This window comes from Pelodiscus sinensis, chromosome 2 (assembly GCF_049634645.1).
Source record: "Pelodiscus sinensis isolate JC-2024 chromosome 2, ASM4963464v1, whole genome shotgun sequence".
In the NCBI taxonomy this organism is placed as follows: domain Eukaryota; kingdom Metazoa; phylum Chordata; order Testudines; family Trionychidae; genus Pelodiscus; species Pelodiscus sinensis.
Genome location: NC_134712.1, coordinates 42,840,700 through 42,855,754, shown reverse-complemented (window position 1 = coordinate 42,855,754; position 15,055 = coordinate 42,840,700). Strand labels below are relative to the sequence as shown.

The following is a 15,055-nucleotide window of genomic DNA, read 5'->3' as shown; positions in this document are numbered from 1 at the left end:
TTAAATTTACAAATTATTTTTAACAAGCAAAGCAAACAAATCCTGGGGCTATCAGTCATCATCTGGTTTGAAATTTCTGGGGCAGGAACCATGTCTTCAGACCTATAAAATTAAACAAGTTTGACTGAACTCTACTTAGCAAACCACCTTTAATTTGCAATATTACAAGCTGGGGAAAAAGCTAGGCAAGAGTAGACAGACAGAAGCAAGATAGCACTACAGTTTTAAGGCAGAAGCCCTCTTTGTATCAGTGTAAGATGGAGACCTCAGAAGTTTGGATAGCACTTGAACTTTTTGGTGCATTATCCAACATCACCTTATGAGGTCTGCTCTTATTACCTGGCGTTGCTTATAGGGACATTAAATTTCGAGTAATTGACTAATCAAATAATCGATACAATTTCAATTAATCTCTGCCTTTGAAGTGTAGGCTGCTGCTACACCCTAGGGCTGTTGCTATACTAACGTGCTGTGGGGGAGCACGAGGCCAGAGGGGCAGTCCCCTGCTGGCCCTGTGCTCCCCATGGTGTTTCAAAGTGGCACTGCCCTGTGGAGCTCGGGATCATATGAGAACTTCCCCACTGACCTGAGGCTCCATGTGGTGCTGTCACTTTGAAATGCCGCAGGGAGCTCAGTGTCAGGCTCCACGTGGCATTTCAAAGCGGCAGGGCCGCACGCAACCTGGGGTCAGCAGGGGAGTCCCCAGCTGATATTGGGCTCCACATGGTGCTGCCACTTTGAAATGCTGCATGCAGCCTGGGGACACCCCAGCTGGCCCCGGGCTGCATGCAGTTTTTCAAAGAGGCAGCACCATGTGGAGCCCGGGGTCTGGCCCCAGGCTCCATGCAGCACTGCCGCTTTGAAGTACCCCATCCTTCACCCCCCGCTGCCTTTTTCTGATACAGGAAGCGGGCGGGTGGGGAGTGACTAGTCGACTTGACTATCCGATAAGCATTTGCTTATTGGATAGTTGACTGGTCGTTCACATTCCTAGTTGCTTGGGTCCTTGGGGGTGCAGGAGTCAGGGCAGGGGTTGGGAATGAAGGAGGCTCAGGGCAAGGGGCTGGTGGTATGGGGGCGCAGGAGTCACAGTTTGGGGGTGAAAAGGGGCTTAGGACAGCAGGCCTTGCAGGAGCAAAAAAAGACCCTGATTTCAGTTGGAAGACAATCTGTGAAAACAAAATTCTTAACATCCTACCATTCCAATCCCATCACACAGCTCAAAAAGCATAAGTAGGCCAATGATGAGAGCTGAGACAGAGACCATATGGCATTTCCCATGGTTGTCATGGAGGTAATGCACTCCAAATAAAACACTTGGACATGTATCAGTGCAGGAGAACCCAAGGACCATTCCATACTACACAACTTTGCACTGCTTTACCCAAACCAAACTGCTAGCGTGGACAGAGTACACACATAATACTCCTGCCAACAATTTTTGTGTCTGCACATTATGGTATCTCTCTCAGAACTGCAAATACAACTTCCTGGAAAAGATGACAAAGCATGACAGTGAAGGCAAGGTTGGTGACACATATATCATGTTAAAGGCATACAATGTATGTCTATAGATATACACTGGTGATGTTAGGAGTACAAGAGGGAAAGATACAGTGTTCTTTCAGGCAGCTAGTAGCCATGGGAGAGCCAAGAGGGAGAAATGCCCATATCCTTCTGCCACACTCCAGCTTGGTTCCACACAAGTCTTATTGCTCTGTATAATGAAACTGAACTATGAATTAATGTTGGGAGATAAATTCATCAGGGAAATGTTCAAGAGATTTTATTTGTCAGTGGTGGGCAACCTGTGGGCCATCAGGATTTTGTGTGTGGCCCATGAGACATTTTTTTTTACCACTGCCCAAGTTCAAGGATGTCAGAGTCTGCTGGTTTCCATCCGCATCCAATGGAAAAGCTTATTGGATAGTCAACACACTAGTCAACTGCTTACATCCCCCCTGCCACTTGCTGCCTCCATCAGTAATGGGGGGAGAAGTGGGAGTGCTGGGGGAAGCCAGCTTAAAAAACAGTTCCCCAGGAGCCATGGGAGGGGGCAAGAGCGGCATTCCATCTTTGAAATGAACAAGAGTCCCTGTTGGGCTCTTCTACATTTCAAAGTGGAAGCACCACACGGTGGAGTTCCCCACTCGCCCTGGGCTCCATATGGCATTTCAATCTTAAAACCTATTGGGGCTCTTGTACATTTCAAAGGCAGAACACTGCACGGCACTTTCACCTTTGAAAGGAGCAACAGCAAGGTGGGCTCTTGCTACATTTCAAAGCGGAAGCGCCCTTATCGACTAATTGAATAGTCGATGGAAATTCCATCAACTATTCGATTAGTTGATGAATCTAATTTTAACACCCCTAGTTCCTACTGGCATTACTGAAGTGACATGAATGTAAAGCAAGGGCATACAAAGTGAGGTGCATGCTAATTTGCACACCACATTGAGGTTATGTCTACACTGCGAAGCTTTTCCAGGATACCGGACGCATTCTTTCGCCATCCCAGTAATCCTACTTGTATGAGGAAGAAGGAGTGTGCTAAAAGAGGAGATTTTTCTGAAATTTGGCCCTGTGTAGACAGATCAAATTTTGGAAAAGCCTCTCCCCCTTTTTCCCCCCCAAAAAGCAGAAAAGATATGCAAATTGCAGTTTGCAATTTGTGTATCTTTTTTCTGACTTTTCTTTGCAGTCTAGACACAGCCTGATTTAGAGCCATGCACTCCCTTTGCATCCAATCAGAGTGCTGCTATGGTTCGGTTGGCACACTCCACAAATTTTAGGTATGCAAGTGCAGTTAGCAAAACTACCCTATCCTGGGATACTGTCTTGGTTACAGCAATCTTGAGGCCCACTGAGATGAATGCAGCCCATTCACTAGTCTAGGCTCTCCATCGCTGATATTTGTCAATACTGAAAGCTATACAAAGGAATATCCATTAAGAAAAAAAGAAGGGCATGCTTCTTTATTCCTTTAAAATTCAGTGAATATGGAGAATAACTTGGAGGAACAGAAACTAGGGATGTCAATATGTAATTGACTACACAATTAACTGATAAGCCTGGGCTTATTAGTTAATCCTATCAACTACACCAGTGTTTCTTAAACTTTTTAAGACCGAGGAACACCAAACAATATTTTTTTAATGAGGAACACCAAGGATATTTTGTTGAGGAAAAAAAAATTATGTGGAAGGGGGAGTTATTGATCCCCCCGCCCTGCAAAAAAAGGGTTGAGGGAAGTTATTGAGCCAAAAAAGGTTGCCTGCCCCTTTAAGGGTGGCCATTTTGAACTCTGTTGTTCTCTGTGGCACACCAGTATGCTGCAGAACAGAGTTTAAGAAACACTGGACTACACTCACTCCCCCCACCCGTTGCTGCCTCAGCCAGGGGGAAAGAGGATGTGGGAGCTGATATGCACGGGGAGCCAGCTTTTAAGCTGGCCATCCATGTATGCCAACTCCGCCGAGCTGCCTCCCACAGAGACAGCAAGGAGTGGCAGGTGGGAGCTGGCTTAAAAGCTGGTTACCTGCAAGCACCAACTCCCATGGAACTGCCTGCCCCTCCCTGTGCTGCTGCCGCTGGTAGAGAGGCAGTGGTGCGGGGGCAGGTGGGAGTTGGTACACATGGGAAGTGGTTTTCAAGCTGGCTCCCTACACATATCAGCTCCCACGGAGCTGCTTGCACCCCCCACCCCACACACACCACCACCACTGGTGCCTGTTTATCAGCGGCATATGCTCATCAAGTAGTCGAGTAGTGACTCAACTAGTCATTCCCCTCCTTTTCTGTCTCTATCAGAGAGAGGCAGTAAGGGAGGGGGAGCAGGAGCCAGTGTTGGGGGGAGCTAGCTTAAAAGTCGGCTTCCCCCAGCACTTTGCATGAAGCAAAGCACAGCAGGGAAACGGCATGAGCAGGGACTGCAGCAGTCCCCATTCGCACCAGGTCCCAACTGCTGCACCTCTGCCTTTGAAACGTAGCAAGAGCCCCGCAGGTGGCTCTTACTACATTTAAAAGGTAGAGGCACAGCCAGGATAACAAGTGCCTCACCTCCCCCTTATCGACTAATCAAAATTTAACATCCCCAATGTAAACATTTTAATAAAAGATATGGTCTGTCTCTCCTACCTAGGGGTGATCTGCATATATGATAGCATTTTCAATTAAGCACCTGCTAAACCTGGTAGGGTTTAGAAGCCTTTTTTGAAAGATCCTGTAAACCTCAGGCTTCTATTTTCGAAAGAACCGCATCTAGACTGCGGTTTCAATTTCAAAATAGCACTTTTTCGAAAGAGCACCATGATGTGATTATGCAAAGGAAGCGCGGGAAATTAAAATCCTAGCTTCATTTGCACTTTCAAAGTGCCTAATTTACATCCCTCTGCCAAAAGAAGAATGTAGTCTAGATGTACCCGTAGTGTTCCCCACTAGAGGAACAAGAGTTAAACATAAGTATCTGAAGCTGAAAAATGAAGTTCCCACATCTGACGAAGTGGGTCTTTGCTCACGAAAGCTTATGCTCCTACACTTCAGTTATCCTATAAGGTGCAACAGGACTCCTCACCGCTTTTGCAGATTCAGACTAACACGGCTACCCCTCTGATACCTTTGGGTAATGTTATACCCAACAGAAATATACAAGACAACAACAAAGCTAAACCAGTTATTAGACAGCATCATAGGACAAACCAGCAGCTTTCCAGTTAATTAAAAAGTTAATTAAAAATCCAACAAGGCCTCACATGTTTAGCATGTGACTAGAATTCTTTAAACAGGATTCTTGGAAAGCTTTCAAACGGATTGGTTTAAGCTGCTTTACTGCACTTGTATTTATCTGCAAGGAATTTCCAAATGTTCTGAATACAAGAAAAAGTTTCCTCAAGCTGATATCCTGCCATGTGATACAAGCAATTTTAACCTTATATCAAGGTGCCAGGACTGTAGATACATGTTTGACCACTAGCAAGCCATCTACTAATGCAGGGTCAGCAACCTTTTCAAACCACAGAGTCAGGGGCAGATGACTATTTTGCGGAGCCCCAGGCAGCGTAACTCCGCGGGGCCCCCCCTTTGCCACGGTGCATGCGCGGTGGCGCCACGGCGCATGCGCAGGGCTTTTTTAAGTGTGGGGCCCAGGGCGGCCGCCCCGTTCGCCCTGCCCTATATCCACCCCTGCACAGAGTCAAACTACAAAATTGAGAACAAGTGATCAACAAAAAGCCATATAAGGACGCCTGTTTGCATGATTGAAAATATACAACTTAATAGTATTGGTAACTGACATGATGATTAATAATAGTATAAATAAAACACTGTATTAACAGACTTTATTTTATGGGACTTCTGCTGCTATGGATGCAGTTTGTGGGGATGCGGCGTGGGATGTCCAGAAGGTAGGACAGGGCACTGGGGGTGGGAAATAGAGTATGTGGGGGGAGTCTGGGGGCCGGATTACCTTACGTGCACCTAGGCATCAGTGGCTTGACAAGGGGACAGGCCAAAATCGCCACAGTTAGATAGTGGCCTCCTCTCCCACCCATACTGCAGCAGGTGGGGGACTGCCACCAGTCCTTTCTGCAGCCAGATAGGAGCTGAACCATAGGGCCAGGGACGGGATGCTGTGGTCAGATGGGGGCCAGGCCCCAATTGGGGCCACGTTGGCTAGGCTTCATTTTAAATAAAGTAAAATATTATGTCCAACACAAAAGGTTTCAACATTGTCTTTATTTAAGGCAGGGGAGCCACTGACTGACCCGCAGAAAAATCAGTCAGGGAAAAACAAAACAAAAAACCCCACAACCACTCATGTGGCCCCCAACTGAAACACCTCACTCGCCTGGTGCTCCAGCTCCATGGCGGGGGTGGGAGGGGGAACAGGGAGGATTGAGGTTCGAGGCCTCAGGCTAGATTAACTCTTCTGGGGTTCCAGGGTTAGTGAATTCTGTGGGGTCCCCTGGGCTCTGGGATGGGGCCAAAAATGAGGGGGTTAGTGTGCGGGACAGGACTGCCAGTAAGTGGAATAGGGGTGCAAGATCTGGGCGGGAGGTGGAGTGCAGAAGGTGTCTGGACAGGGTGTGGACAGGAGCAAGGGAGGGTGCAGGAGCGTGTTGGGGGTAGGGTATCTAGCCAGGAGGAGGGGGCAGGAGCAAGGGAGGGTGCAGAGTCTGGCCAGGAGGGAGGGTGCAGGAATTGGCAGCGGGTAGGATGTGGGGCCAAGAGGGAGAGTGCAGGAGTGTGCTGGGGGTAGGGTGTCTGGCCAGGGAGAGGTACAGGATCAGGGCGGGGATAGGTGCCTAGCCAGGGAGGGAGGATGCAGGAGCTGCTGGGGTTGGTGTCTGGCATGGGGTTGTGCAGGAGCAAGGGAGAGTGCAGGAGCAGAGTGGGGGTAAGTATCTGGCCAGGAGGAAGGGGTGCAGGAGTGTACTGGGGGTGCAGAGTCTTGGCAGGGCAGTGATTGAGCAGGCTGGAGGTGCAGAGTCTCGGCAGGGTGGTGAGTGAGGGACCTGGGAGTGTGGGGTCTTAGCTTGGTGGGTGGGCTGGGGCACTTACTTGCTCTCTCACTGCTGGCATCCCTGGCAGGCCTTCTGCTGCTCCCACTGGCTAGTTTCAGGAAGTGTGTCCATGCTCTGCTGTTCCCCCAGCCCGGTGAAGGGAAGCAGCAGGGCGTGAAGCCATTTGTGGCTCTGGTTCTTCCCTGCCAGCCATATCCAGCGAGGAGTCTTGGGGCTTTCTCTCCCCCTGCCCTTCCCCCAACAAGAAGCTGGTGCTGGCGTTCCAATTTTGCAGGGGGCCACGAGGCTGGAGCACCAGCACAGGCTCCCTCCTGCAGGGAGATCTAGGTGGGGGCTGAGCTTGAACAGCAAAAGAGCCATATCTGGCTCCCTACTGAGCCGTATCTGGCTCCTGAGCCATAGGTTGCTGACCTGTTTTAATGATTTTTTCACATTCAAACAGACCTGCTCTTTGACACATTACCTGTTCTTGAAAGGAGTGTTTCATCTGGAAGACTCGCCTGACGAATTTTTGAAAAAATAATATTGTGCTAAGAATAAAAGTTAAGGTAAGGTTAACACTAAACCTCAAGGTAAAATGTAGAGAGTTTGGTTTGGTGGTTTTGGAAGACATAGGCTACAGTCTCAAAAAATCTGTGGGACAGCAGGAAATTGAAGCTGGGTCACCCAAGTCCCAGATTAGTACCTTAAATGCCTAGATCATGCTTTTTCTTAGTGTGAAAGTAGTAATGATATGCAGGCTTCTTCCACATGAAAGATAGTGCTGCACTTTACTCAAAACAAACAAAACAAAACTTCTTATAGACAGGCACAAAGAGAGATAATGAAATGTTATATTAACAACATCAAGTATTCAAGAGTCAGGAAATCCTAAAAAGAATTAAACTTTTTTTTTTAAATTAGCTTGACCACATTGTTGATTCTATATACACCCATTAATGACTGCTTACAACAGATGAAAGTTCTTATCAGAAAGGTGAGAATAGAAGTTACTACTTGCATGCGTGCATAATAGGTACTTATATTGTACATTTAGACTGTGGCAGAAACCAACACTTTTAACATTTCCTGAGTTCGATGTTTGATTTTACAAACTTTACACTAAAACAGCCATAGGTGTTTTACCTTTACTTTGCATAACTGTTGGGCTTTTGCTGTTTCTTTTTACTCCCTACCCAATATAACAAGAAGTGGGGGAGAAGAGATGACACTGTAAGTACCTTATGCAACATTATTGGGGAGAAAATACAAAACATTTTTTTTATCCAACTGAAGGGTAACCATCATTCTCATGTTTATAGTATAATATGACTCTCAGAGAAGTGAAGCAACTTGTCTATGGCCACACACGTCTATATCAGCAACAGCAATAAAAATATTGGTTATACAGAGTCACTATACACGGTCCTATCCACTCAGTTAAATTAGACGACTATACTGTAATATTTCAAATTACAGAATCAAGTGAACAGTGGCAACTTTATAACACTTTTTAAAAAGTAATTTTAAAATGTTGACTTCATCACTCATATGTTAGTCTCTATTTGCACTCTATGCACAATTTTGGAAGAAATCAGTTCCATTACAATTGTCCCACTACTAAGGATGTTAAATTGCATTTAATCAGCTAATCAGTAACTCGACTAGTTACTTTCATCCCTACTCATTGCTGGTTACAACAGTTCCATGCTGTTGTTTGCCTACAGGTAACTAATTTTATGTCCAAATGTTAACTAGAAAAGATGATGGAAATATCATGGATGTGTCAATGAATGAATCCAGACCATCTGCCATAGGAGCCATGCCTTCAGGTGGCTGGAGAACATGCAAAAAGGCTGACAGAGACCCACCTCCATTGAATGGTATTTAGAGAGGGAAAATGTATGATATTTTACTACAGAGGACATGCAAAGAACAGCCGAGGATAGACAGAGAAGGTGAAGATTTATTCGTGTTCTGTTGTCTAACAGTGCTGGAATGGTTGAGATTCTGTATAGACAAAACCTTAGCAGTGGTTTCATTTTTAGTCTGATCTTCACCTTCAGAATAGTGGAAGAGTCAAAACTGTCTTCCCTAATTTTGCTGGAGTTCTCTATGGAGGTCCAGAAGAAGCAAATTCTCAGTCCTAAAGGGCTCATCCAGACTACACTGAAGTTTCAAAAGAGGATATGCAAATTCCATGGGAATTTGCATATCTTCTTCCGATCTCACTTTCGCAAGTGGAGCTTCGAAAGTGAAAGTAGTCAGGACGCGGTTTTTTCGGCAACCTCCCCCCTGCTTTTTTTCCCCCCCGAAAAGCTGCGTAAACCTCATTTTTTTGGTTTCAAAAGTGAGATCAGAAGAAGAGATTCAAATTCCCACAGAATTTGCATATCCTCTTTTGAAACTTCAGCGTAGTCTAGATGAGCCCTAAGTGAAGGGGCAAGAGTGTTGAATATTTAATCAAAGACCTATTCTTCAGGAGTATAACAAACAGGTTTTATAAGGGGCAAAAACCCACCACTAGGAGTTCTAAGCAGTCAGAATAAAAAGACTTCTTTCTAATCGCATTTCTTCCTTGGTAACGGAGTTCATAATCCTATCAATTCTCAAGGTGTCCAGAAAGAGTTTTCTCAAAAAAAAGAGGGTAGACAAGTACTAGTTTTTTACATTATACAAATCAACACATTTTATTTCCTCAAATATACACACTTCTTCCCCAGACTGAAGCTAAAAAACCAAAACAAAACAAACAGCTTTCAGTCCTTTTTTTTTTTTTAAAAAAAAACACACACTACATTGAAATAAAAAGAAAAAGGCAAAACCCATTTACAACTGTTTGCAGGGTATTTTGAAGGTCCCATTTCTACCACAAAACAGAATAGTGTTGTAACTGCGTCTTCTAACACTGGTGTTTTAAGTTCAGAAAGAATCATAGAATGTTTAAACAAACTTTTACAACACTGTGTTCCCAATATCTTGACATAAAAAGCCAGAACCAACTGTGTTGTGAAGACATTGAATATAAATCCAATGTGACTGCTTGTTCTGTTTCTTTCCATTTATCAAACCTAAATTTGTTTTCATTCTGTTACTGCATGCACTCTCTTAAAAATAATAAAAAGTGTTTACCTTTTATGGGGTGCAATTTATCTTATTAAAATTTATTTTTCCAGGTGCCAACCTGGTCTCCACTGGTATATGCAAGTCACTTGCACAGAGCAAGAAACAAACACCTTCAAAAGTAAGTTTGTGACTTTTAATTTCACCATCCTTTCTGCTTCCGCTATTGGAAGCTATGCTTTTCACCCAAGTCAGATTTTCATATTAGCTCAAGTGACTCAGCAGACAGTCTCACTTATATAATAACTCAGGCAGTTAGGAACTTTTGTCTCTTTAATTTATACCCTAAAATCCCTGTTTTAGGAACTGATCTGTTTTTTTCAGACCTACAAACTCCCTCTCCCTTCTCTGCACCCACCCTCTACCCCAAGTACACAAAGAGGTCCATTAGCCAAACACCACAAAGATACAAAGTTCAAGTTTGTGTCCCCTCAACCCAACAGTAGGAGCTTGCACTTGATTTAAAAAAAAAAAAAAAAAAGTTATGCCACAGTGTTCCATGCTCTGGAATACTTCTCAGTCAAGTCATTTGCAGCTTGCACATTAAAACAGATTCAGTAAAGATCTAGTTATTATTTATTCTGCACTGTAAGTGTGATTGTCCCTTCAAGGGCAAATCACATAAGAGGTCCTTGCTCCAAAAAGATTATACAACAACAAAGAAGAGGGAAGAGAAGCGGAGAATTGAAGCTATAATATTGGGTGGTATATTTGTAAACATCCTGCTGGTTCATTTTTAATAGAAATATTTAAATACAGTAAAACTCCAATAGTCCAGCATCCAATTGTATGGCACTCCTGATAGTCCGGCATCAAAATGGCAATAGCCTAGTGAGTGAGCTTTGGCAAAAAACGAGTCACAAGGCAACAGAGGCAGCAGCTGAACTGAGCGAAAAGGGTAAAAAAGGGTTAAAAAAACTAAAACATCACAGTATACTGTATACAGTATGTACAATAAAAAGGGTTAAGAACACTTTATATACAGTATATAATGTATACAGTATATATATATATATATATATATATATATATATATATATATATATATATATAACGAGCTTATAGTACCTCCTGATAGTCCGGCATATCCGATAATCCGGCACCGGCTAGGTCCCAAAGGTTCCGGATTATCGGAAGTATACTGTATATTGTTCTTGGGGATAATATCAGGAGAGAGAGGACTTGGAGGTCAGCCATGGAATGCTACATGTCAAGTTTTAAAACTATAACCATTAACCATGATTAATGTAGTACAGGTCGCACCTCTGAAAACTGGCACTCTCTGGTCTGGCAACATCTGGACTACAGATGCTTTTGGACGCCTAATGACAGGAGGGCTAGCTGGGGCCAGGAACAACAAGGTTGGCAGCCTAGCTTGGGGCCCCCCAGAGACCGTGGGGCCAGGGCCAAAACCCCACAGCAACCCCCCAGGAGCATGGGGCCTGGGCCACCCGGCAGCCCATGACAAGCAGGGCTGCAGCCTCATGGCAGGAGCCAGAATCTGGGCCACCCAGGGACACATCAGCAACTGGGCAAGCAGTCCAGCCAGTTGATGGGGGAAGGTCAAGGCCTGCGATAGCCATAGCCTGCTGGAAGCAGGTGGTGGGCTTGAGGGTCAGTGGCTGAGGACCTCCCCTGGTCTGGCTAATTCTCTCATTCAGGACCGCTAAGGTCCCAGTGGTGCTGAACCAGGGAGGTCCAATTTGTAGTCAGTTCTGAAAAGAAAGGCTGCATGTAGTTACTGCCAATACACTACAGCAGAGATGGCCAATGGAGGACAATTAATGCAGACTCCAGGGTTCACTGGATTAGACAAATGGGAGAAATACCTGCCACCCATATAGTCATTCACATGCACTGAGACCATGATTTCCAGAAGTGCGTCCCCAAAGTGCGTCATAATGACTTCAATGATTAAGTGTAGGGTGCCAAGCACTTTTGAAACCAGGCTACTTACTTAGTACCTAACTGTGAAAGTCTTAACCTAAATTCTCCACTGCTCTAGGCATCTGCCTATTCTTTCATATGATCTGTACCCAGTGACAGTGGTAATTCCCCTTCCCAATGCAACATATATTACTCCCATTATGGAAATAATATAAATATACCAGGAGAAGACATGATATGACACTAATTAAGATTTACATTCTGGAACTAGGGGTATGTCTACACTTGCACCCTATTTCAAAATAGAGATGCAAATGTAGGCATTTGAAATAGTAAGTGAAGCCAGGATTTAAATATCCCACGCTTCATTAGCATAATCATGTCCGGGCGCCATTTTGAAATCACGCTATTTCAAAATAAAACACCCAGTGTAACTGCTTTATTTCTAGAGAAAACCTCTCTCTCGAAATAACTGTTATTTCTCATACAATGAGGTTTACCAGTTATTTCGAGAGAGGGGTTTTCTCTCGAAATAACGCCGTTAAACAGGCGTTTTATTTTGAAATAGCGTGATTTCAAAATAGCGCCAGGACACAATTATACTAATGAAGCATGGGATATTTAAATTATGGCTTCATTTACTATTTTGAATGCCTACATTTACATCCCTATTTCAAAATAGGGTGCAAGTGTAGACATAAATTAAATACTTTCCAAATCAATAAATATTTTCCTTTCTTCTCCCACCGCTTTTAACTGATAGCAAGGTGGGTTGTGGATTTAAGCAACATCCTAATTAACTGCATGAAATTATAAACTAAAGACATGAAATAAAAATTTGAGCTGTCTTTAATTGTATTAACATCTCTTTCTATCACTAGCAGTCTAATTTCTTCCTCAGACAACGACAATCAAATTAATACAATTGCCATTCAACCTTGTAATAGTTACTAACTTGTAGGGAAAATGGAAGGAAGGTTTTACTGGCACACATCATGCTGTTTAGTCTTGGTATTCTCAGGTGCAGAAAGTAAAATATCTGTATGTCAGTCTGTTCTCCATCAATAATATTTAACATAAGTTTAACTACTTTAAATTAATTTCCAACGTCTCTCCAACAATCTTAGTATTTTTAAGAAACTTACATTTTTTTGCAGTGTGGGCATTTTGCCAAAGTGTTAAATCTCAGTTCCATCCACTGTAAGAGAGAAAAGGAAAAAGTTTTAAAAAAAAACCTCTAGCCTGAGAATATGTTTATTTTACTTCATGTTAAATGTCACTGGGGATCACTGTGAAAACATTTTGCTTCTCATGCTTTAATTGGACTTATTTCTTGCTTTATTCCGTAAATGGGATGCCCTTTTGCCAGCAACAATGTTGCACTCCTTGGATAGGGATATCCATGTTAGATAATTTCCCATGACTTGCCTAACCGCTACGAGCTTGTTTGACGTAGCATGGGCTCTTTTTACAACAGCAGCAAATGCAACGCAATAAAATTAAACAGGTCATTTCTCTCAATTCAGCACCCTCTGATCCAGAACAAGTGTATTTTCCTTTGGAACATCCCTCTGTCCAATACATTATTTACATTGGTTCTAATGAAGCTTTCCCACCCGCATCCCTCATTTTTACCTTTAACTAATTCTTGCTGATCAGCTTTCATATTTTTTCATGCAGTGATCCAGTAAAGGGAAAGAAACAGAACTGATTCATTTTGAGAAGAGAGAAAATGTACTACTCCAGCACTTGACCTAACAGAGACCATTTTTAAAAAAGTTTTATTCTACCAAGGGAAACATACAGTACAGTCAGAATGCTCCACAGAAAAAATAAAAGCTCATTTGTTATGCAGCCCTTACAAAGGTAACAATCTTGATATAGCTGTATCTACAGGCTGGACCTCCCTGGTCTAGCACTCTCATGGCCTGAGCTGTCCCGGACGAGGGGAGGTCAGTGCTTCCCTGCTGGCTGTCCCCACTGCCAGGCTCTTTTCCCAGGCTCCTCTGGCATCCCTGACCCTGGCACTGGTTCCCCTAACACTGGCCCAGCACAACTCCCCACCCTGCCTGCCCACTGCCGCAGGGTCTCCCAGGGTTCCAGTGGGGACTGCTTGGCCACTGCTGGCTCCACTGCTGCAGGGTACTCCCTGTGGGTCCCAGCTGGGGCTACCTGGCACTGCCAGCCCTGCTTCTGCCAGGGGTTCCCCAATCATGAGGTCCAGCTGCCCAGCCACTAAGGCTGGCGTCACTGCTACTGGGGATTCTGGCTGCTCACCTCCACCAGCCCTGCTCCAGCTGTGGGGTTCCCTGGCAGAGTCTCCCCAATTACCCTGTTGCAGCCAGGGGTTCCCCTGCTGGAGCTGAGACTCCCTAGTCACCTGGCCCTGCTAATGCCAGGGGCCTCCCCAGCTGCTGCCTGGCCCTGATAATGCCAGGGATTCCCTGGGTAAGGCGGGGGCTACCCAACTGATGCCCACCCCTTTCTCCCACCTCCTCCAGGGCTCTTTGGTCTTGCAACATCTATTGCCCTGCCGGCTTTTTTTATTTTTCTTGCCAGCCACAAACAGGGGAACAGGGTGGGGAAAGAGATTGGAGGGGCGTCCGGTTGCTGAGTGTGTCGTAGGGTTGCCAGGTGTCCGGTATTTACCAGACAGGAGGTGAAAATACCAGACTGTCCCGGTCAATACTGGACACCTGGCAACCTTATGTAGAACCTGAGTCCCAACAGGCTGGATTCAGTCCTGGTCTCACAAGATCCCTTCCAGTTCTAATATTCTATTATTCTATTCTATGATTCTATGAACATTAATTAATAATCTTATAAAATATTACCTAGAAAGCATATAAATATGTTCTTTCACTAAGAGATTAGAGTGACTGAACATAAATATGGTCAATTTTTGTCCTTTAAAATGTTTAAATTAATCTAATCTACTCCATTTTAAACTGGGGAAAACAAATTTTCAACACAGGTCAGATAAGCACAGGTTGAGCAAATTTTTACTGTAAACCCCCCCAATCACTGCAGTTCTTAGAATAATTTGTTAAGAGCTGAGAATACATACACTATATGAGCCAAAAATAAGGATGGTATCCTACACATATTTATACAAGTGAGTAGTTCCATCAAGCTCAATGGAACCACTCCTGTTTAACCATTTCCTCTATCAGATCCCAAAAGACACAACGGAAAAAACAGAAAACACTGGAAAGCTATAGACAAGAGAAATTATTAACTTTGAAAATTTCAATTATTAATATTTGCACATAAAAGATAGGAATGAGTACTATCCCCTGTTGGTATGTAGGCAATTTCTTAGAAGTTAAAGATACATGGCAAAAAATGTCTCAGCTAATTTTACCAATTTGTAATTAACTACCAAAAGACCCTCCCATTACCAAGTGAAGCAATTTCCAATTACTGCAGACAATCTTTGTGAGAGAATGTATTTGGTATTATCTCACATGAGAAAATACTGACAAACTAGATAAGGAGTTCTACAGCACTTCTTAACTCAGCAATATTGTAGTATCTGTGGCATT

The 15,055-nt window shown here is 44.0% G+C and overlaps 1 protein-coding gene and 1 long non-coding RNA gene across 9 annotated transcripts in view; one reads left to right on the top strand and one right to left on the bottom strand.

Moving 5' to 3' along the window:
- Nucleotides 1-15,055, bottom strand: part of PIP4P2 (phosphatidylinositol-4,5-bisphosphate 4-phosphatase 2) — a 57,268-nt gene that overhangs the window by 8,816 nt on the left and 33,397 nt on the right. For both annotated transcript variants that reach the window (XM_075920407.1, XM_075920406.1), the window contains exon 5: nt 12,656-12,708. In XM_075920407.1, coding sequence (XP_075776522.1) covers nt 12,656-12,708 — 53 coding nt within the window. The remainder of the gene's footprint in view (nt 1-12,655; nt 12,709-15,055) is intronic.
- Nucleotides 1-15,055, top strand: part of LOC112545134 (uncharacterized) — a 62,365-nt gene that overhangs the window by 32,747 nt on the left and 14,563 nt on the right. For 6 of the 7 annotated variants that reach the window (XR_012901325.1, XR_012901329.1, XR_012901324.1 and 3 more), the window contains 3 exons: nt 6,964-7,069; nt 9,677-9,744; nt 13,191-13,376. This is a non-coding gene — a long non-coding RNA (uncharacterized LOC112545134). Of the gene's footprint in view, nt 1-5,370; nt 5,403-6,963; nt 7,070-9,676; nt 9,745-13,190; nt 13,377-15,055 lie in introns of all 7 variants that reach the window. The other variant, XR_012901328.1, reaches the window with a different exon arrangement.